This window comes from Musa acuminata, chromosome BXJ3-11 (assembly GCF_036884655.1).
Source record: "Musa acuminata AAA Group cultivar baxijiao chromosome BXJ3-11, Cavendish_Baxijiao_AAA, whole genome shotgun sequence".
In the NCBI taxonomy this organism is placed as follows: Eukaryota; Viridiplantae; Streptophyta; class Magnoliopsida; order Zingiberales; family Musaceae; genus Musa; species Musa acuminata.
This window is the reverse complement of record NC_088359.1, coordinates 31,360,791-31,379,672: the sequence shown is the minus strand read 5'-3', so window position 1 is coordinate 31,379,672 and position 18,882 is coordinate 31,360,791. Positions and strand designations below refer to the sequence as shown.

General features: G+C 42.9%; 4 protein-coding genes across 7 annotated transcripts; 3 read left to right on the top strand and 1 right to left on the bottom strand.

Moving 5' to 3' along the window:
• Positions 1-1,201: 1,201 nt before the first annotated feature.
• Positions 1,202-4,231, bottom strand: LOC135652854 (probable beta-1,4-xylosyltransferase GT43A). The gene is made up of 3 exons (XM_065174156.1): positions 3,513-4,231; positions 2,204-2,462; positions 1,202-1,506 (listed from the first exon to the last, which is right to left on the bottom strand). Exons 1-3 carry the CDS (start codon positions 4,163-4,165, stop codon positions 1,378-1,380), a joined length of 1,041 nt encoding a protein of 346 aa, XP_065030228.1. The 5' UTR covers positions 4,166-4,231; the 3' UTR covers positions 1,202-1,377.
• Positions 4,232-6,257: 2,026 nt separating this feature from the next.
• Positions 6,258-9,639, top strand: LOC103972330 (PWWP domain-containing protein 5). Its single transcript, XM_018820166.2, has 2 exons — positions 6,258-6,357; positions 6,475-9,639. The coding sequence occupies exon 2, from the start codon at positions 6,497-6,499 to the stop codon at positions 8,678-8,680; it is 2,184 nt and encodes a 727-aa protein (XP_018675711.2). The 5' UTR covers positions 6,258-6,357; positions 6,475-6,496; the 3' UTR covers positions 8,681-9,639.
• Positions 9,640-10,432: 793 nt separating this feature from the next.
• Positions 10,433-15,180, top strand: LOC103972329 (nuclear transcription factor Y subunit B). Its single transcript, XM_065174435.1, has 7 exons — positions 10,433-10,591; positions 10,695-10,943; positions 11,020-11,177; positions 11,371-11,480; positions 11,577-11,630; positions 14,332-14,399; positions 14,853-15,180. Exons 2-6 carry the CDS (start codon positions 10,714-10,716, stop codon positions 14,350-14,352), a joined length of 573 nt encoding a protein of 190 aa, XP_065030507.1. The 5' UTR covers positions 10,433-10,591; positions 10,695-10,713; the 3' UTR covers positions 14,353-14,399; positions 14,853-15,180.
• Positions 15,181-16,792: 1,612 nt separating this feature from the next.
• Positions 16,793-18,865, top strand: LOC103972327 (probable RNA-binding protein ARP1). Of its 4 annotated transcripts, none has more exons than XM_018820203.2 (6): positions 16,793-17,100; positions 17,183-17,360; positions 17,461-17,608; positions 18,034-18,073; positions 18,268-18,499; positions 18,602-18,865. In XM_018820203.2, the coding sequence occupies exons 1-6, from the start codon at positions 16,933-16,935 to the stop codon at positions 18,625-18,627; spliced, it is 792 nt and encodes a 263-aa protein (XP_018675748.2). In that variant the 5' UTR covers positions 16,793-16,932; the 3' UTR covers positions 18,628-18,865. The 4 variants fall into 4 exon arrangements, with proteins under 4 accessions (XP_018675748.2, XP_065029669.1, XP_065029668.1 ...); XM_065173597.1 differs by having other exon boundaries at positions 16,797-17,100; positions 18,295-18,499; positions 18,587-18,865; XM_065173596.1 differs by having other exon boundaries at positions 16,798-17,100; positions 18,271-18,499; positions 18,587-18,865.
• The last annotated feature ends 17 nt before the right edge of the window (positions 18,866-18,882 follow it).

Genomic DNA, 18,882 nt, shown 5'->3' with positions numbered 1-18,882 from the left:
TCTCTCAGTGTTGTTCCTGGGGGTGACTTCTATACCTGTTTTCGTGTGTTGATATACGCAGTTGTTAATGATTGATGATGCCTTCGTAAGTAGGTTTTTAAAGACCTGACCCCTAAGACTGTTCTCGGGGATAACTTTTGTACCCGTTGTCATGTGTTAATGTACATAGGTGTTAATAATCGTTGGTGTCTCTATACGTAAATGTTTAAAGTCCCAACCCTCTATGTTGTTCTTAGGGATGACTTCTATACCCGTGTGTTGATGGACGTAGGTGTTAATGATTGTCGGGATCTCCGTACGTAAATGTTTAAAGGCTAACCCCTAGCACTATTCTCGAGAATGGGTTCTGTACTCGTTGTCGTGTGTTGGGGGTACGGATGGCAAGTGACTATCTTATTCAATATCGGAATGTCGAGATAGCTTAACGCACCATCTTTTCGGAATAACATGCCAAGTCCGTCGTGACAACCGTCATGTCCATGGGGCCGATGTTAGAATATGTTCTATTAAGCTTAATATAGCACTAATTGAAAAATAAGATAGATTGTTTCACTTTCATAAATAAAATGATTCCGGTGTAGATTTTTAAAGTGTAAAAACCGCGATAGACCCATGTACTAATTAACTTTTTTTTGCAAGCTATCATTAAATATTATTTATTAAATATAAATATAAAATATAAAGTCAAATTAATTAGGACAAATTCTCAAAAAAAAAGTTCATAAGTTTGGAGTGAGAAGAGAAAGGGTTGTTTGGAGATATTTGGATTTAAGAGCACTTTCAAAAGAAAAAAAAATCGAAGGGGTGTTTTTAGATAAAAACCCAAAAATGCTGATAAATTTTAGGAAAATTGCTTATATTCTTTTTTTGTTTTTGTGCATTTTGTATAATCCGAGCTCTTAGGCTATTAAATATAAAAATAATTATTCATTTTTTCTTTTGTTTTACCTAACACTACAACGAGTTAAGTGGTGATCACGACTTTGATTCGTGACACGCACAACTCCTCCCGTTAAAATATTACCTCTACGATGATCGTATCGGGGTTCCCATAGATGAGTCATGCCCACCGTGCGAGCTGAGTTGTCTGTCGCACGCGCCACATGAGCCGGTCGCGACTTCACTCATGTCCCAACTCATGTCTCTCAGCTTTGAATTCTTTATCTCGGAAGTTGAGTTGCCGACAAGTGCAAGCTTTGCATTAACCAAGTGAAACAATACCAACAAGTAATGATAATTAATATTGCTGGGGAGGTGCCCAATTAGCCTTCCCCAAAAGAAAAAGTTACTAATATCACAACTAACAACAATTCATCTCCTAATTTACACAACCCCACCTTTTGGGTTTCTCACCTTACCTACCTTTGGTCTTTGATCCTAATGGTGTATGGGCAGAGGAGTTCCTCTGGTCATGTGCCACACCATGATCTTAGAACAGTCAGCAGGAATGCCCTTCAACTTGGTCTCATCTTCTAGGATGACTTCATGGACAAACTTGATTGAATCCTGAAATTTTAATCACCAAAGAAATAAGTGACAAGCTGCAGAGACAAGTGTAGTAGTAGGTGTGAGAATTTTTTGAGTGGATTGGCTACCATCAAGTGGGACAAAAGCCATGTTGCTGGTCCTAATCAGAGGCCCCTTATGCCAGACTTGTTCATATTCAAAGAAAGGGTAAAATTTTTGTTAACCATTTTTCTCGGGCTAATGATTGAGAAAGGTTGCTGTCAATTAGGCAGTTGACATTTGATAACCTTTCAGATATTAGAGGACTAATGTGTGATTTACTGCTGAAAAGAATCTAATACATGTGTCAGTTATGTGCCAAAATGGGACAACAGAAGTCAATATAAGATGAATGAAAGAGATACAAGTAATGCATGGAGTTACAGACATGGTGTCATTAGTCACTAACTTATTCAACAGATAGCAAAGCAGGAAAGAACATCTAAACCTACTATTTGCACTTCACTGAAGATGGACCAACCAGAACACAAATCCACCTTTCCTCTATTTGACCATAAAGCCAGGGTAAAGCAGAGTTCTTGTATACGATAACACAATGTTCCATCTTAGGTGCTTTTGGTAGATAAATGGACAAATAAGAAATTTAACCGACCAATTAGGAAGCACGAAACTAATTTAGGAGCTTCTTGTGACAATAATGATCTGTGAATTTTATGAGATCATGCTAGAGACTAACCTGGGATGTGTCGGGCAATGAGGTAGGGCGACCCCACCTCTCAGGATCCCATAGCATCGAGCTATTGAATGCAAAGCCTGAAATATTAATCTTTGGAGGTTTGGGATTCATGTCTGTGCTAGTTACCAGCAACCTTTTGTCATTGCTCAAGTCCTTCGAGATCCACCCTTTGACCTTCGATGAATGACAAATTGGACCATCCACCACCACTCTCTTCTTGTTTGTTGATACCACTGCTACTGGCCATGTCCCAAATGACCTGAAATTTTGACTTACAAGGAATTAGAAACTAATTATATTATGGCTTTAGAGGGAGAGGGACACAGAAGGAATGTGTCAATGAAACAATGGTAAAACAATTTGGAATTTTACCGGTGAAGAATATTGAAAGCTATAACATTAAACATGCTGAACTAAAAGCTAGAATATTGGAACCAATTCCACAGAGGAATTCCATTGAGAATCTTCATGTCAAATCAGTAGAATCAGATTTCAGAATCCAATTTTGACATTTGAAAGACAACCAGACATGAAATGAATTTAGGACTCAGAAAGAAAGTGCAAATCTTGTTGCTCTTATACTTTGTAAGACCAGGAGATGGAATTGCAAATCCATCCAGATTTGTTCGGACATGCAAATCTAGTCACAGAAATGATTTCCTGGAGTTGGAATTCGTGGAACTCGTCATTCCACATATTGGATCTCAAGCTCAAATGAAATTCCAAACTAAGAGGTGTCAACATGGACTAAGATTGTATTCTTCAATGGATGAAGACTCGATACTACCATTTTTTTGTAGCTGACAGGGCAGGAATGCATGCAAAATCATGTTCTGTTTTGATGGATCAATGAAGGAGCATGTGAAAGACGTCAAGGGTTATCTCATCGATGAAGGAGCATATCCCCTTGTTTTAATTCGGGATACGAAGCAGAATTCCTAGGAGAAAAAGCACAAATTAGAAGAAGGATTCGATGATGATGATATCATCACACTTGATCCCCTTGTCATCATGAAAAGGAAAAGATTGTGAGCATGAGATATTTGAGCTAAAGTGCAAAGTTCTCTCGATGATTAGCAGTAGAAAGAAACAAACTTGTTTTCTTTTTCTTCAGTATAATTGATGAAGACAGAAACTTCTCTTTCGATGCAGGAGAAATTTGTACTAATTCCGTCATTTAGTTTTCCTTACTACTAATCGAGTTAGGTTCCATTGTGACGTAAACTACTCCCCTGCAGCTAATTAGGTCAGACTAGTATGGATGAGATAACCAAAAGAGGAAGAAGGGAAAGGGAAAAAAGGGTCATACTCGATCTCCCTGATCTCGTCGAAGAATTGGAGATCGTAGACGTTAGATGCGCCGGCGAAGTGCACGATCCCAGACAGTCGGTGGTACTCAACGTGGCTGAGGGCGACGTTGCGCTGGTGATCGGCCTCCACCACCGGGTCGGTAAAGTTCTCCTTGAAGGTCAGGTGCCTGTACATCACGCCAGTGGTCCGCAGCATCGCGGCGGTGGCGAGGGCGTCGGCGTGGTCCTGGACAACAATCCACAGCAAAGGCGGGGGGACCAGGCGCAGGGTGTGAGCCAGCCGCCGCAAGAGCGCGCCCTGGAGCCGGTCACCGGCCCGGGTCGTCGTCACGACGATCAGCAGCCGCTGCGACGGCGACTGCGGCTCGCGCGCCCCCGCCACCTCCAGGGGCGGAGGAGGTTCGTCGTGGCTGCCCTGCCCCCGGCCAGAAGAAGACCCCGGGATCTCGACCGTGCTGTTGACGACGAGGCGCTCCACGGACTTGGTGCGTGCGGCGGGGACGAGGTGCTCGGCGTGGCGGCCGGAGAAGAGGATGGCGGTACTGCGCGGCGCGAAGCCGCTGAAGAAGCCCATCACGAAGCAGAGAGCGAAGTGCACGAGCGCCTTCTTCCACAGGCGACCCCTCTTCTTGGGTCGATCCACCGATCCCATCTCCCACCCCGTTGTAGACGACTTGGAGAATGCAATTGTACCGAAGCCAAAACAATACGAACTATAATTCTATACGTATATATAAATATATATATAATATGTCGATATAGAATTGATGGGGAGATGTAAAATTTTATAATCCTATATATATATATATATATATATAATATGTCGATATAAGATTGCTGGGGGAGATATAAAATTTTAGCTCTCGTACGTCCTGTAGGGAACACTGATAAGATCATTTAGAAGATCAAAGGGTTCATAGCTAAATGATCAATTAGTTATTGATACGTTCTGTAGGCTTAGGAGAAATTTATTTTGGACGATAAACGTACCTACACGATTTTGTCTGTTTCAAAATAAAACATATGAGTTTCAAAAATCATATTTAAGGGTAAGGGAGACCCAATAAATTAAAAGAATAAAATAATATTTAAATGATTATATTAATCTAACGTGATTACAAGAATATTCTAAGGAATATGACAAAAGTCTCTTACCCAATATTTCCTCTCCGTTTGATGCGTTGACTATGGGATGTATTCAAATGGGTGACTGCCTAATATTTCTTGATGTCTCGATGCTGACTAAATGTGCCTAATCACCGAGCATTCTTGCGAGGAAGTCAATTCCTATTTGATTACGTAAGTCTATAGATTAAAAATGCTTCTCTACTGTTTAGAACGAGAGAGAGAGAGAGAGTAATCACAATGGGACCATTACGTAAGTCTATAGTTAACAGGAATTGCAGCATCAAAATTTTAGGTGGAGTTCGTCAAGTCAAAGTGTTTGGTCATTCCCTCCTTTCCTATCCAAATTCGAGTTTTATTGACTAATCACAATAAAATAGTCAACAAGTAGGCATACACACAATTTTGTTTAATATTCAAAATGATTTAGCAAACACACTTTCAATGATAGTGTTAGTGTAAACAACCTTAAGTCGTGACCTCGGAACCGACGCGACTTGGTTCAGGTCCGGATAATAGGGATCTCCCTGGGACGCTCCTTCCGACTGTTGAGGTACCCGATCATGGTGTTCTGATTGGGATGGGGTTCCTATTCCTTCCAAGCAAGAACTTCTCGCCTGCGCATTCAATGGGGACCTTCGGCTTCACACCTGCATAAAGGTTAGATCGGGGAGCTCGACCCAACCCCTCCGACGATCAAGTTAGTGAGTGGTCGTAGGGGGTTCGCTCTTTTTCGGCCAAGTTGTCTCTCTCTCTCTTGTGCCTCTTTTTCTCATCGGCGCGCGAGGGTTTTTATAGTGAGAATTACCGTTACATGATGTGCCTGCTCGCAGGGAGCAGGATCGTACTTCTGGTAGCGTCTGACATTGCCGTTGGCGTAGAGTGGGGGATCGAGCCTGAGCAGGGTGTTAATGCGCCTTGATAGGCGTTCCGATCCGCTTTGATCGGGTGCCTTATCAGGTCAATAGAGACGGGAGGTGTCATCTGGGGTAGCTGATGTCACGCGAGTGTTATCACAATTATTACATAGAGAGAAGGATTAGGAAAGACTTGTATTGGATCGACATGTGATGACAGCACTCCAATTGATTTTGACCATGGTCAATTAGGATGATTCGATTCGATGGATATGTTTGACCATGGTGTTGTTAAGCCCCAAGTAGAATAATGTCTATAGGTCAAACCATGGGGATGCCATGGTCATTGTCATGCCAGCTGCCTTCATACACATCCTAATCATGTCTCTCCTTCTTGCCTAAAACACAGCTGGCATGGTTGACCAGACAAGCTTCTATGTTTCTTCTTAGACGTCACCATGAATCGTTAGAATCCGACCCGAAACTGTCAGGTATCGAGTCTTGATCTTATCGGTTGGGATCATATGTGGATCCGACCCGATTGGCACTTGCGAACTACACGTCATGCAACAATGGAATCCCCACGTAGGCACTCGGATGCGCGAAATTTAAAGCGCTGGTTTTGGCGGCGATCAGGACAAGTTTGAACGAGGATTACCACCGCGGGCGGTGATGATACCCAGTGACGTCACCCGCCACGACCCACCTGTGCTCTACAAGAAGCCACTCGTCAGCGCGGTAACTGTAACGAACCGTGAACCGACCTCTCTTCGGCCCATTCTCGTCCGGCCTCCTCGGGTCTCTCGTCGTCCCGACTAATCCCCCGTTCCTCTCGTTTTGGGGCGGCGAAACCAATCCCGAGGTAAATCAAAGACCGAATCCCCCCCTCGGTGGTTCTTCTGTTCTCGAATTGATCGTGATTTTTCTTTCTTCTTCTCCAGGTTTGTGGAATTTAGGGGATTGCGGATTTTTTTTCTAGGGTTTTCGCTTTTCCTGTCCATATGGATTCGAATCCCTCCGAGGGCGAGGCCGGACGCGGCAGCCTCGACCTCAATTGCGTCGCGATCGCCAGCGAGCAGACGGAGACCCTAACCGATGCAGTGGATTTGGGTTCGGACGCGTTGAGAGTCGAATGCGTGTCGGACGGTGGGGCGATGGAAGATGCAGCGGTGGTAGGCGATGCAGACGTTATTGGACAGCAATTGAATGCGGTGGATGCAGATCGCGGAGAATCGATCGAAGTTGTTGGAGGAGGGTTAATTGATGCTGGCAGTGTGAAGGTCGTCACCGAGGCTGGCACACCTGGTGGGGAAACTAATATTGTCGATAAGAAGGACGCAGAAGGTAAAGGAGATGGTGCTATGGCTGATGTGGATGAGGTGAAGGTTGATGTGGAAGCTGGAATTCGGCATGCAGACGCTGTTGTAGCTGATGTAAAGCTGGTGGATAATATTGTCGTTACGGATGTTGGCATGGAGATGAGCAGTCCTGGAGACGAAGATGTGAAGGTCGGTGAAGAAGAGATGGCGGCAAGTAAGAAGAGGGGAAGGCCTCAGAAATCAATAGATAAAGGAGATGCTATTAGTCCGGTGGTTGATCTCAATGTTAGTGCAGTGACAGGAAGCTGTGGGGATCAAGATGTGCCACTCAGTGACCAGAAATCCAAGGCAAGGAGAAAGAGAGGAAGGCCTCGGCCTTCCATTGTCGAACTTATTGAACATGCTGGTTGCCTCTTTCCCTTCCAAGACGAGAAGAAGGCTGCGTTTGCCGGTTCTGATTTGGTGTGGGGTAAAGTGAGGAGCCATCCTTGGTGTCCTGGTCAGATTTTTTATCCTTGTGATGCATCCAAAATGGCGTCGAACATTCAGAAGAAAGATCATCATCTGGTTGCATTTTTTGGAGACAAGACATTTGCTTGGTGTGATGAGTCACGATTGAAGCATTTTGGGACATACTTTTCACAAATGGAGAATCAGAGCAGTTCGAATGCATTTGTAACTGCTGTGAGTGCTGCACTTCAAGAGGTATCAAGGCGTGTCGAGATGGGAATGACATGCCATTGTTTTATGGATGAAATTTATGCTAGCCTCGAGGATCAAAAGATTGAGAATGCTGGGATTCAGGAAGGAACATGTGGCTCCACTGTTGACAGGTGTTGTATTGCAACCTCTTTTGAGCCTCTTAGACTTGTTGACTATATCCAAACATTAGCACAGTTCCCACATGGTGGGGTTGATAAATTGGAGTTTGTGGTAGTCAAGTCTCAGTTGAAGGCCTTTTATCACTCAATGGGATATGCTGAGCTTCCTGTATTTGTTCTTGTTGAAGAACTGGAGAACGATATCGAGGGCTCACCATCCATGGAAAGGATATCTGGTGAAGACATCGGTGATCCCTCAACTCCAACTTCTTCAGATGCTGTTTCGGGCAAAAGAAAATCAAGAGTTAGAGGAAGTTCACATGGAAAGGAGAAACACATCTTTGAGCATGGTAGGAAAAAGAAAAGCTTATCTGAGCTCCTGGAAAAGAACAATGATCATCATGATGTGGATAAGAACACTAGATATGAAGGAAATGCTTCTTCACACAAAAATGATAAGGGTGCCAATTTTGATCCCGCTGATTCAGGGAAGGGCAAGAAGAAAAAGCTTGACTCTTTAGTGGATCTGGGAACCAAGTCACAGACTTCCAGACATGGAAAACAGTTGAAGGTTGGAGAATGCATGCATCAAGTGGCAGGACAGATGACAGGGTCACCCCCCATGCTTAAGTCTAATGGTAATGCATTAACAAAAAGCTCAACTAAAGCAAGTGGTAGAAAAGATGATTTTGGTGATGCTTCTAAACAAAAAAAGACTCGAAGAGGAATCAAAAGTGTCCCAAGGGACTATTCCTCTTCAGGCGAGATGCTTGCCGAGCTCTCTGTAGCCGCATGCGATCCGACTGAGGAGTACAATTCTCTACCTGTAATGTTCAGTTTCTTCACTGAGTTTAGAAGCCGAGTCTTTTGTAGTTCAGGTAAGAGGGGCACAAGAAAATCCACAGATATCAAGTCAGCCTCTTTGGAAACGGTATCCGACCATGTACAGGAATCACATTGGTCTGATGTCGTCGTTACTGAAGGGGAAGAAGTGGTATCAACCAAGCAAAAAAGAGAAGTTGAATTACAGGGGAAGCTGCAATAGAAGTAGCAGCCTGTAGATGAATTGGCACCTCACCTTGCCTTGAATTCTATATCAGAAGAGGGACAGCATTTACAGGATGACTCTGCAAATCCTAATTACATGCACATAGCAGATAGTGAAAAACTGAATGGACAGATTTTAGATGGCACAAATCCTAATAACGTGCAATAACTGGAAGGTAGAAGTTAATGAGTGCATGTCGACTGTGTTGGCTTTGACATTTAGTGGGTCAGATGATGTTCCTACCGAAGCTGATTTCAACAAGGCTTTTGGGTAATTTGGATCTCTTAGGGAAGCAGAAACGGAAGTTATAAAGTTTGAAAAATCATTCCAATTTGTCTTCAAGAGGCTCAGTGATGCAGAAGTTGCTTTACGTAGTGCAGGAAAATATAACATCTTTGGAACCACCCTTGTTAGCTTCAAGCTTAAGATTGAGTTGGAATCAAAAGCTTCTCGAAGTAGCACCATTCAGCGACTGCAAATAAGATGTATTCCCTGTTGAAACTCAACCTAACGCAAATATCTTAGGTCATGGCATCACATTCCTTACCTATGTTTCCATTGTCGCGTATGCTGTGGTATCAGTGAAGGAGACAATGGAGCAAGTCTCTGATAACATGCACATTGAAGCATATGGATTACCCCTGATTAGTTGGTTAGGCAGAGTCATTCTTTCTAATAGAATACTTTTTTTTTAATATTTTAGTCCTTTTGAGGGGTCATACTGTCCTACTTGTTCTGTGGAATTTATAGGCTCAGAGTTATACAAATGCATTAACGATATATTCATCATGAAATTTGTCATGACTAAGTTCTGAAGTGGCATTTCCTTCTCTTGAATAGCTGTTTCATGTAGGGAAGATGTCTGTAATTTAGAAACTAAAGTCTGATGGAAGCTGTAGCAACTGAGAGCTCATTTTCATTTGGATAGATATATGAATATTGCTGTGTTTCCATGATTCTTATGGATGTCACTAATATGTGGGTGACCTATTCAAGATGGCATTTCTTGTTGATTTCTAATTGAGGTTGATCACTTTGCATCTTGATTCATCTGTGTTCCTGGTGCATATTGTTTTTTTTTTTTCTCTTAAAACCTTTTTTTTTATGACTTGGGTACTAGAAATTTACCATTTGTTATTGCTATACTCTTCTGATAGAGTTGGAGATTTGGAGAAACTGATGGGCTTTAATGCTTTGTTTGGATGCTTAGTATATGTAATTTCCTACTGTTAATATGTTTAGAATATTAAGCTCATTGATATCATATTTGATATTGATAATTCAGGCGTGGACAAAGGCAGACCAAATTCAATTCCTTGCTATTATTAATTCATCTAAAATCTTATGCTCATAGATTTATTAAGCTTATCTTATATTCTTAATCTAATATAATTCCAAATTTGGTAGTACATGTAATTTGCCCGAAAATTGTGAAAGATGCAATTTGACTTGTGTGTAATGTAAGGCTCAAATTTGTAGGATCGGCAATGATTGGTCAGCTACGTGGTCTGTGGTGCTGCAGAGCCACGCGTGCGAAGCATGTAGGGTCCCCTGGTAACATATTATTAGAAACAGTAGATAGTATGTTTCTATTTTATTCAGCAAAAAAAAATAAAATATATATATATATATATATATATATATTTTTTTTTTTTTATGGGCACGACTTTAAAATAATTTTATTAGGGGATTTCGTCCCGTAATTGCCGGGCATTACAATGCTTGCTGCCAACTATAAAGCCACCCCTCGTTCCCATCGCTCATCCTTGGCGTCTCCTTCCCCGTTTCTTCTCCAGCGTCCGATCTCCACCCTCCGCCTCTCAGAGAACGCGAGAGACGCATCAGGAAAAGGAAAATATAAAGGCAAAAAAAAAAAAATTCCACGCGCCAACTACGAACCAAATAAAGGTAATAATCGCACTCCTCCTCTCTTCGCCACCACCGCCACGACCACCGACCTCTCCCCTTCTTGGGGTTTCTTTCCTTGACCTTCTTCTTGGGATGGATCTAGGGTTCCGGCCTAACTGCAGATGGCGGAGGCTCCACCGGCGAGCCCCGGAGGCGGAGGCGGGAGTCACGAGAGCGGCGAGCATAGCCCTCGAGCGGGGGCTGGCGTACGGGAGCAGGATCGGTTCCTCCCGATCGCCAACATCATCCGGATCATGAAGAAGGCGCTCCCCGCCAACGCCAAGATCGCTAAGGACGCTAAGGAGACGATGCAGGAGTGCGTCTCCGAGTTCATCAGCTTCGTCACCAGCGAGTGAGATCGGACGAGTCTTGTCCCTTCGTTTATTTCGGTGGCTTGCCTTTGATCGTGCTGGTCGGTGGTGATGTAGGGCGAGCGATAGATGCCAGAAGGAGAAGAGGAAGACGATCAATGGGGACGATCTGCTCTGGGCGATGGCGACGTTGGGGTTTGAGGAGTACATCGAGCCGCTGAAGCTATACCTCCAGAAATACCGAGAGGTACTCTGCTTCCTTCGGATTGCATTTCGTTTCTAAGTGGATTTAGAGATCATTCTTGACCTGATAATCTTTTGTGTTGTTCTTTCTCGGCCCGTTGGATGGATTTCATTGCTGCGGATATGGTGGTATAGTTGGAGGTAATTATTTCTTTCCCTTAACCTGAGTGTTCTTCTCCCGATCGGAAAAGGGGGAAGCATTATCTTTCATTATGTTGCATGAAGATCTATTTCCGATGATATGTCAATTGTCTGCCCAGGGCGGAGAGGGCTCTGTCAGGAGAGAATTAGGAGGGGCTCAACAATCTGGAACAAGCACAGGAATGGAGTACCAGGTACTTTTTCTTCTGATTTAATTTTCTGCTTCTCTAAAGGATTATTGCTTTGTTTGTAGTACTAATTTGAACTTATTTATGAATGGTTATGTGTAGGCTCTTCCTCAACAAGGTTCTTATACACAAGGCATGGATTACATGAATCCTCAGGTCATTACTTCATTCATTTGGCTGTTTAAAGTTTTTAAAGCTCTTTAATTTATATCTGTGTTAAAAAAATTCGTTATATTAAGATTTTGGACTCTTCAGGCTTCGTCACTAATATGTCATTATGAACTTTTTGTGTGCAACAATGGCTTCTATTGCATTGAGGTCTTTATAATCTCTTTGACAATTTTCCATTCTTGGTTAATGGATGTTAAATGTGACCAAGTACTATGGGTGAACATTTCACATGAAGTTATGATCATTTTGAGGTCAATGACTGGGCAGAGTCAAAAAGTGATTTCTTTTCGTTAGTTTCTCACACACTGGAAATAAATGATCTTTTTGATCGGAAGAGCAACTTACTGACTAATGCTTGCTAGTTTTAGGTATGCTAGCACGCAATACTTGAATGTACTTGTGTATTTGTTGTTTGCTAGAGATTTGGCTACTATTGGGGGCTATATCACTTGGTTTCAGTCTTGCTTGATAATTTGGTGATCGTATCTTGCTTTTCAGATATTTATAATGGGAATACACCCTCTACTTGAAGGGTAAAGCTGCATACATTAACCCTCTTCAAACATCACATTGAAGCATTTTCTCCACTTGGGCCCTTGGGCCATCCTTTTGTTGAAGCATTTTCTCCACTTGCAGGAGCAAGACTAATCCTTCTAGAATCCTGTATTGGCTGGAGTCTTTGCACTGGACTACCATTTTTATCTTGCTTCTTCGATTTTTTGAATTTAATATCATATATATTTCCTTTCAATTGAAAAAGTCATCTATTACTGGCTGATCATTCTTGTTGGACTTTGTCTAATTACCTCTTTGCAAGGCTGCAACTGTGCAGTTACATGTTGACCAGGCTAAATAATTGCAGATGAGATTGAGACATTGTAGCTTAAATTTACCAATCAACTAACAAAAGTATCTTGTATTTGCAAGTTGGGAGCATTATTTTGGACATGTGTGTGTTAAGAGTGACAATCTAGTGGAGATCTTCCTTTATAATTTCTTTTCCTACCTTGTAACTGCTAATGATATATGTAGTCTTGCATAACCAGAGTCATTGTTTAGGTGTGTGTCTAATCGCTCATGTGCTTAATTGTTTCAACACAAGAATCATGAGCTGTACTATATGCCCAAGGATCCCAACTAGTTGGGCCAGCTACATGTATCTTTTCTCTCCATTGAGTTCTTTATTTGCAGCATCTCTAATCGCATTAGGGGCATCAAATCTCATTTTTTTGCTATACTTGTTTCTAATAATTATTTACATGAAAGTCAGTCGCTTCATTCTTCCTCAATATGGATTTGTATGTTGGGTGCCTTAGTCATCTCAAAACTACAATAAATATTGTCATCCTACTTGCTACAAGGATCATTCTAAAAGTTTGGTCTCTAGTATCTCAGTTGAGGTGTGGTAATGGTTGAGTTGTTGGTCCTCCATTTTGAATAAACTGACAATAATATGTTCAAGTGAATTTTGTTCGAAACAAGATTTTTTTCGATAAATATAGATGACCACATTGAATCTACTCCAGTTGGGACTATTTATCTTTTCTTTCATGTCAAGGCCATGCAAAATCTTCTTTAATCAAGGACCTTCGCTGTCAAATCAGAAGTAACAACAGTCTTAAAAACCTTGGGACCTTTCTTTCTTGTCTCTGTTCCATGTGTTTTCTTTATTTACATAAACATCCTGAAGTTCTGTGGTGATTAGAAGCATAGAAATAAGAAAGGGTCTATGTCAAGAGAGTAACATTCGTTATCCAGTGTCAAGTGTACGTGTTTTTTTAAAGTATTATAGAGGGCTAATTTCATTCTTATTCATGTGATTCTGGTTGTGGATTTCCTTGGTCTCTTTTAATTCTGTATGGCCTAAATAAGGTGAGAAGATAAATCTAATTTAATGTTTCATCCACCTGGCATAGAATCCAATTCCTTCCTCTTTAAATCTGTGTTTTTGAAATCTGTGTCGTAATGCTTCTGTGAGGCCTTCTTGACCACTTGTTCAGGCCCTTCACCTTAACTATTGTAACTGAGTGGCCTGTGAGGTAAGTTAATGTGTGCCTGACTTCATTGTCCTCACACATCACCAGAACCATTACATGCAATGTAGTTCTTTCCTTTTTATACAACGAAACCTGTTGTTTTCTAAAGTTTGGACAAAGACAGCCTAGTGAGTAATCGCCTGCATATTGTGGCATGTGTAAACACTAGTTTCATATGGTGAAACAACTTCTTAGTGAATCTGCAACTTATCCTAAGATATGAAACAGCACTGCTGCAACATAGTTAATTCATTTTTTTTTATCCATGGATTCATGACCAAGCTGTTGGATTTCTGATCAGTCTCTTTTTAGGTGATTGATACCACATGGCTTTAGGAATGACATTATAATTAGAATTATCATAAACCAGGACATGCTGTACATGTGTTTGTGGTTCTTTTTCATCTCAAATTTTGACAGAAAATTGTCTATGACAATATCTTGAGTTTATGTGCATTATATATGCTATTGATTGTGTGACTTATTTGGAGAATTGTGGCTGTAATATTTTTAATGTGTAATACTTAGAAATTGGAAGGTTTTGGTGATTTAAGATAAAAACTTGTGTTGCAGCTTTCATGTTCCACCAAATATAAACTTCTCCTGAGACAATGAAATTGATTTTTTTTTTTTTGTATTACACAATGTAGTTCCATAATGGGGATCTCTGAACTTGGAGATTTATCTGCTTATGTTCCATGAGAGCCTCTTTATGCAGGTAATGTTTTCGATTTAAACTGTGTGTTAACTTAGGAATGGAGTTACTCAAGCTGCAAATAAGACTAAAAATGATGAAGTTTCTGGTTTCATTTTCCTTCTCTAGAGATCATGGCAAAGTTAAATTTTAATATTTTCTTAAAAAGATGTGTACTCATGGCAAAGTTAATATTTTCTTTAAAAGATGTGTACTCATGCAAAGTTAAATTTTAATATTGTTAACTTCTTAAAAAGAAGTTAGCACTTCTCCGCAGAAAAAAGATTGTGCAGGTCCTTTTTTCCTTTACAAAGTTTAACTAATGATTACAGTTTAAAATTCGTTTCTTAGACTTATAGTTTGAGATTTGTTAGTTTATGAATAAACTTGTAGTGAACTACCATTATTTTACTTGGTGCTATAAAAGTTAGCGACCTTTATTAATTGAAGTTTGACTGGACACAAATTATTTGTCAGGATATAATGCTCCACACTTCCTACCATTCGGCATCGCTGCTTTTGCATAGAGAAAAATTCTTGTCTGCAAAAGCGAGGGACAAATGTCTGTACTTGGTGTTAATGCTTACTGTTGCAACTAATGTCTTATATATATATATATATATATATATCATTTGTAAGGTCCCCAGGTTTAAGTTGTTTTGTAAGATAAAAGCCTTATTACTCTTTAATTTGTCTTGCGCAACTATGCTTGTGTTGGTTTTCTTTTCCTTTTTCTTTTGTGACTTCCTTTTCAACAGTGGTACGTGCATTAACCAACGGAAAACATGAATTTTTGTTGTTGTTACTGTTTTGTTATGCAGCTTTTCCAGTTTCCAATTTAAAGTTGAACAGTTCTAAATTTTGCAGTTTTGTGCAGGACACAATACCATCTGCTTGAGGCACAGTATATTTCTTTTTGAGATATACCGTCCTCATAAAATTTCATGATATGTATCGGAATTTTCATAATGTAAATATATAATTTACTTTCCTCGTTTCACTTGAATCATGGTGCTATGATACGCTTGCATCAACGTAATCTAGCCTCAGAAATATGTGAACGATTCCATTTAAAACCTTATCTTTATATTTGTGTCTTCTGCTCATCGTCATAGGACACCTGCTTGGGTAGTGACTGGTGCTCCTAACTTTCTGGGCATACATGGAAAACTTGGACGGGTTAGTAACAAGTTGGCTTCTGATGCATTCTCTTACTCGTCGCCTGGTTGTCACCGTACCATGTAAGTAAACCATGCACCGAGGCATGGTTTGACCAGCCATGCTATCTGAAACGGCTACAGAAATAGAAATAGAGAGAAGGAATCTGTAGATCCCGTTGCTCCAAAAGATTTGGTCTTTTGGACGTGACCGCATCACTCACAGGTGTCGGGAGATGACCAGCTGTTATGAGTTTATGCAAGCCATACTTACCGCACCAAACAGAGTCCATTAGTGGCACACAGGTATAGGGCAGCGTGATCTCACCGATGAGGTCCGTGTGGCAGACAACTAAGTATGTTGGCACTCCACAACGTGGTTCTCAGTCACATGTTGCTGGGACTGCGACTCGGAACCATCGCCTTTCTTCCAGTGCAAGCTGGTACTAATTAATCTCCATACAGCTGAAAAGGGTTTCCTGGCCACATGCTGGGCATGTGCCAGGAGTCAGTAGCACGCTCACCAGTATCACGTCAGTTTGCGACCGAGTAAAGAGATGGAAGAAGAAGAGTTGGGGACATAGGACGATGAGCATCTCGTTGGTCATCATCGAGGAAGAGGAGGCCACCGGGAGCCATCATGCGGTGGCACGAGGCTGTCTTGCCCTTCACCACACCCCACAAAGGATACAATAATTTATGGGATTAAAAGTTATAATCCAGAAAGCTTCCTCCTCGTTTAATAATGCATTATTTTTGTCCCCTCCGCCAGCCCACTTCTCTGTGATTCCAGCCAACTCACGGCCATGCATGCACCGTCTTCCTCTCTCGGTCAAACCTCACAAAGTCACTACTCTCTCCGATACTAACTCTGCCTTCCCTTCTGTAGATTGCGCCGCCGTACAGTCGTCCACGTTATGAGCACCCACAGAGAGAATACGCATGGATAATGCTTTGATGCTCCCTGCACACCCTCTGTTTACTGTGTCGCCTCTTTTGGCCGAAAGGCTGCACGAAAACACTCGAGAGGATTCGACGTTTAATTTCATCGCCATTTCTTCATCACAGCCGTCGGTCTCGGATATTTAGCATCCCACCGCATATCACGGCTTGCGTGTCTTTCTCGTGTTAGCTTATTGGCTCCGTAATGGTGGGTGGCAATGGTTTTCGAGTCGAAGGAAGAGGGTGGCACGTCGGTAGGCCCGCCGTGCCGAGTCGTTCCCCGCTTCCCACGTCGTCTGTCGTTTCTCCAATCCTCATAAGACATGCCACCCCTTTTGCTGTAACACTCTCCGAAGCTCTCTTTCTTATATAGCCTCCTTCCTCCTCTTTCTTCTCACTGCTGCTCCTCTCTCGGTTGGTCATCGGCAGCTGAGGGGAAAAGTAGGACGAAGACATCGATGGGGCAGCAGTTTGCGGAGACGACGTTGACCAAAGTGTTCGTGGGCGGGCTGGCGTGGGAGACGCAGAAGGATGCCCTTCGGGAGCACTTTGAGAAGTACGGCGAGATCCTCGAGGCCGTCATCATCTCCGACAAGGTCACCGGCCGATCCAAGGGCTACGGCTTCGTAAGTTCGATCTACGTACGCTTGCGCGGCTGTTCACCTCGTTTGGGTTGGAAGTCACGGTTTGGGATGCGCGTCTGAACAGGTGACGTTCAAGAAAGCGGAGGCGGCCAAGAAGGCGTGCGAGGACGCGACGCCCGTGATCAGCGGTCGCCGCGCCAACTGCAACCTCGCTTCTCTCGGCGCCAAGCGCGGCGGCCTCCGCCCCTCTCCCCCCTCCACCACGGCGCCGCTCCCTTCCGGGGTTCACCACCAACCACCTGGTACGTACTCCCTGCCGTCGGCCGCAGCGTTCTTGTTTGTGATGCTCTGTTAGTGATGTGATCTTGTGGTGTTTGGTGTTTGTCGCGTGAGGCGATGCAGGGATGGCGGTGGGATCGAGGTCCGTGTCGTCGGGGCCACCGGCAGCACAGTGGTACTACCGCCACCCCTCGGGAACTCCGCCGCTGCCATCGCCGTTCCATCTCCACCACGGCCTCCTTCCCTTGTACGCCACCACCGCCGCCTACGGGTACGCCCCCGAGTCCGCCCCTCACTCTTACGAATATTACAGAACTAGCATCGTTCTTTCCATTAAAAGCGGGGCCCAGCGACACGTAGCAGATCCGGACCTCTCGTTATCTAGCTGACCACGTGGATGCCACAAAGTGGGTACCAGTTTCTGGGACCCCCTCCGTTTTCAGTGGATTGCCGGAGTTCCGTTGGTTATCGTGTTCCAGAGTGCTTGAAGCCTCTCTCGGTTCCCCCAGCGTCCTGCACGTGCCTTGCACATGCACTACTTGCTCCTCACTACGCTTTCCAGAAGAGAGATTTTGGTGTCTCTCTCTCTCTCTCTCTCTCTCTCTCTCTCTCTCCCCCCTTATATATGTAATGAGATAAGCCATTTAATCTAATGTATTGGATGTGAAGCTTATCATATTGTATATATCTTTGCAGGTACTCCCCAAACTACATGACAGACTTGGGCTACGATGCGGTAATTCGAACACCCTTCCACCAGCATGCATTCACATGTTCCTTGGCATCTCATTTTACATTGGAGAACAAGATGAACATGGCAGCAAGAATTAATGACTTGAAATCTGACTAAACAAAATGATAATTGCAATAATGTGTTGATAAATATTATATGTATGTCGACCTGCTGCTACTTCCCTGGTTTGGTGACAGAAGCTGATGAGCCAAGGACACTTCCAGGGACAGCTCTCTTCTTATCCAGCACAAGGAGGAATGGCTGCTCCTAATGGGTTTCTGCCAATGTACCACCCCTTCTACCACCATCAATCTCCGGGCATGGGAGTACCTGCCCACTTCTTCCCTCCCGCCAGCGCCGCCACTGCTGCGGTGGCCACCATTCCCACCATCATCTCCGAGCCTGCTGCCATCCCTCCTCCCAGTGCAGGTACACATGGACAGTCTCATCTCTGTTTGCTGATCTAATAAGCGCATAGCGTACGTGAGCTGCATCTCGACTGTGATACCTGTGCAGTCTGCTGTGTGGCAGTGGGACAAGTCAAAGGAGGGAGCTAAGAGGTCCAGGAAGAGAGAGGCCCTGAGACAGCCTGCACATCTGATGAAGGGGTTCTTTCATTATTACCATTAGGTCTTGGGATTCTTTGATTCCTCTAACCTGCATCCAAAGATGCACAATCTGTAACAAAGGCATTTTTCGTTTACCAGCTTATTTTGTGGTGAACTTTTGATGGTTGTAGTCAAATCAAAGTGGTGCATGCAACTTTCATGTCCCCAATAACATCATAAGCATCTATCTAGTGAGCTTCTCTT

Excerpts from the sequence above, each read along its gene's own strand:
- LOC135652854 (XM_065174156.1), bottom strand. The coding sequence starts at position 4,165 with ATGGGATCGGTGGATCGACCCAAGAAGAGGGGTCGCCTGTGGAAGAAG. Across the intron at positions 2,463-3,512 it reads GACGAGATCAGGGAGATCGA|GTCATTTGGGACATGGCCAG; the intron begins GTATGACCCTTT and ends TCAAAATTTCAG. Across the intron at positions 1,507-2,203 it reads CATTGCCCGACACATCCCAG|GATTCAATCAAGTTTGTCCA; the intron begins GTTAGTCTCTAG and ends TTAAAATTTCAG.
- LOC103972330 (XM_018820166.2), top strand. The coding sequence starts at position 6,497 with ATGGATTCGAATCCCTCCGAGGGCGAGGCCGGACGCGGCAGCCTCGAC.
- LOC103972329 (XM_065174435.1), top strand. The coding sequence starts at position 10,714 with ATGGCGGAGGCTCCACCGGCGAGCCCCGGAGGCGGAGGCGGGAGTCAC. Across the intron at positions 11,178-11,370 it reads CTTCCTTCGGATTGCATTTC|ATCTATTTCCGATGATATGT; the intron begins GTTTCTAAGTGG and ends TGTTGCATGAAG. Across the intron at positions 11,631-14,331 it reads TGGATTACATGAATCCTCAG|TTCCATAATGGGGATCTCTG; the intron begins GTCATTACTTCA and ends TACACAATGTAG.
- LOC103972327 (XM_009386631.3), top strand. The coding sequence starts at position 16,933 with ATGGGGCAGCAGTTTGCGGAGACGACGTTGACCAAAGTGTTCGTGGGC. Across the intron at positions 17,361-17,460 it reads GGTTCACCACCAACCACCTG|GGATGGCGGTGGGATCGAGG; the intron begins GTACGTACTCCC and ends GAGGCGATGCAG. Across the intron at positions 17,609-18,033 it reads GCCACCACCGCCGCCTACGG|GTACTCCCCAAACTACATGA; the intron begins GTACGCCCCCGA and ends ATATCTTTGCAG.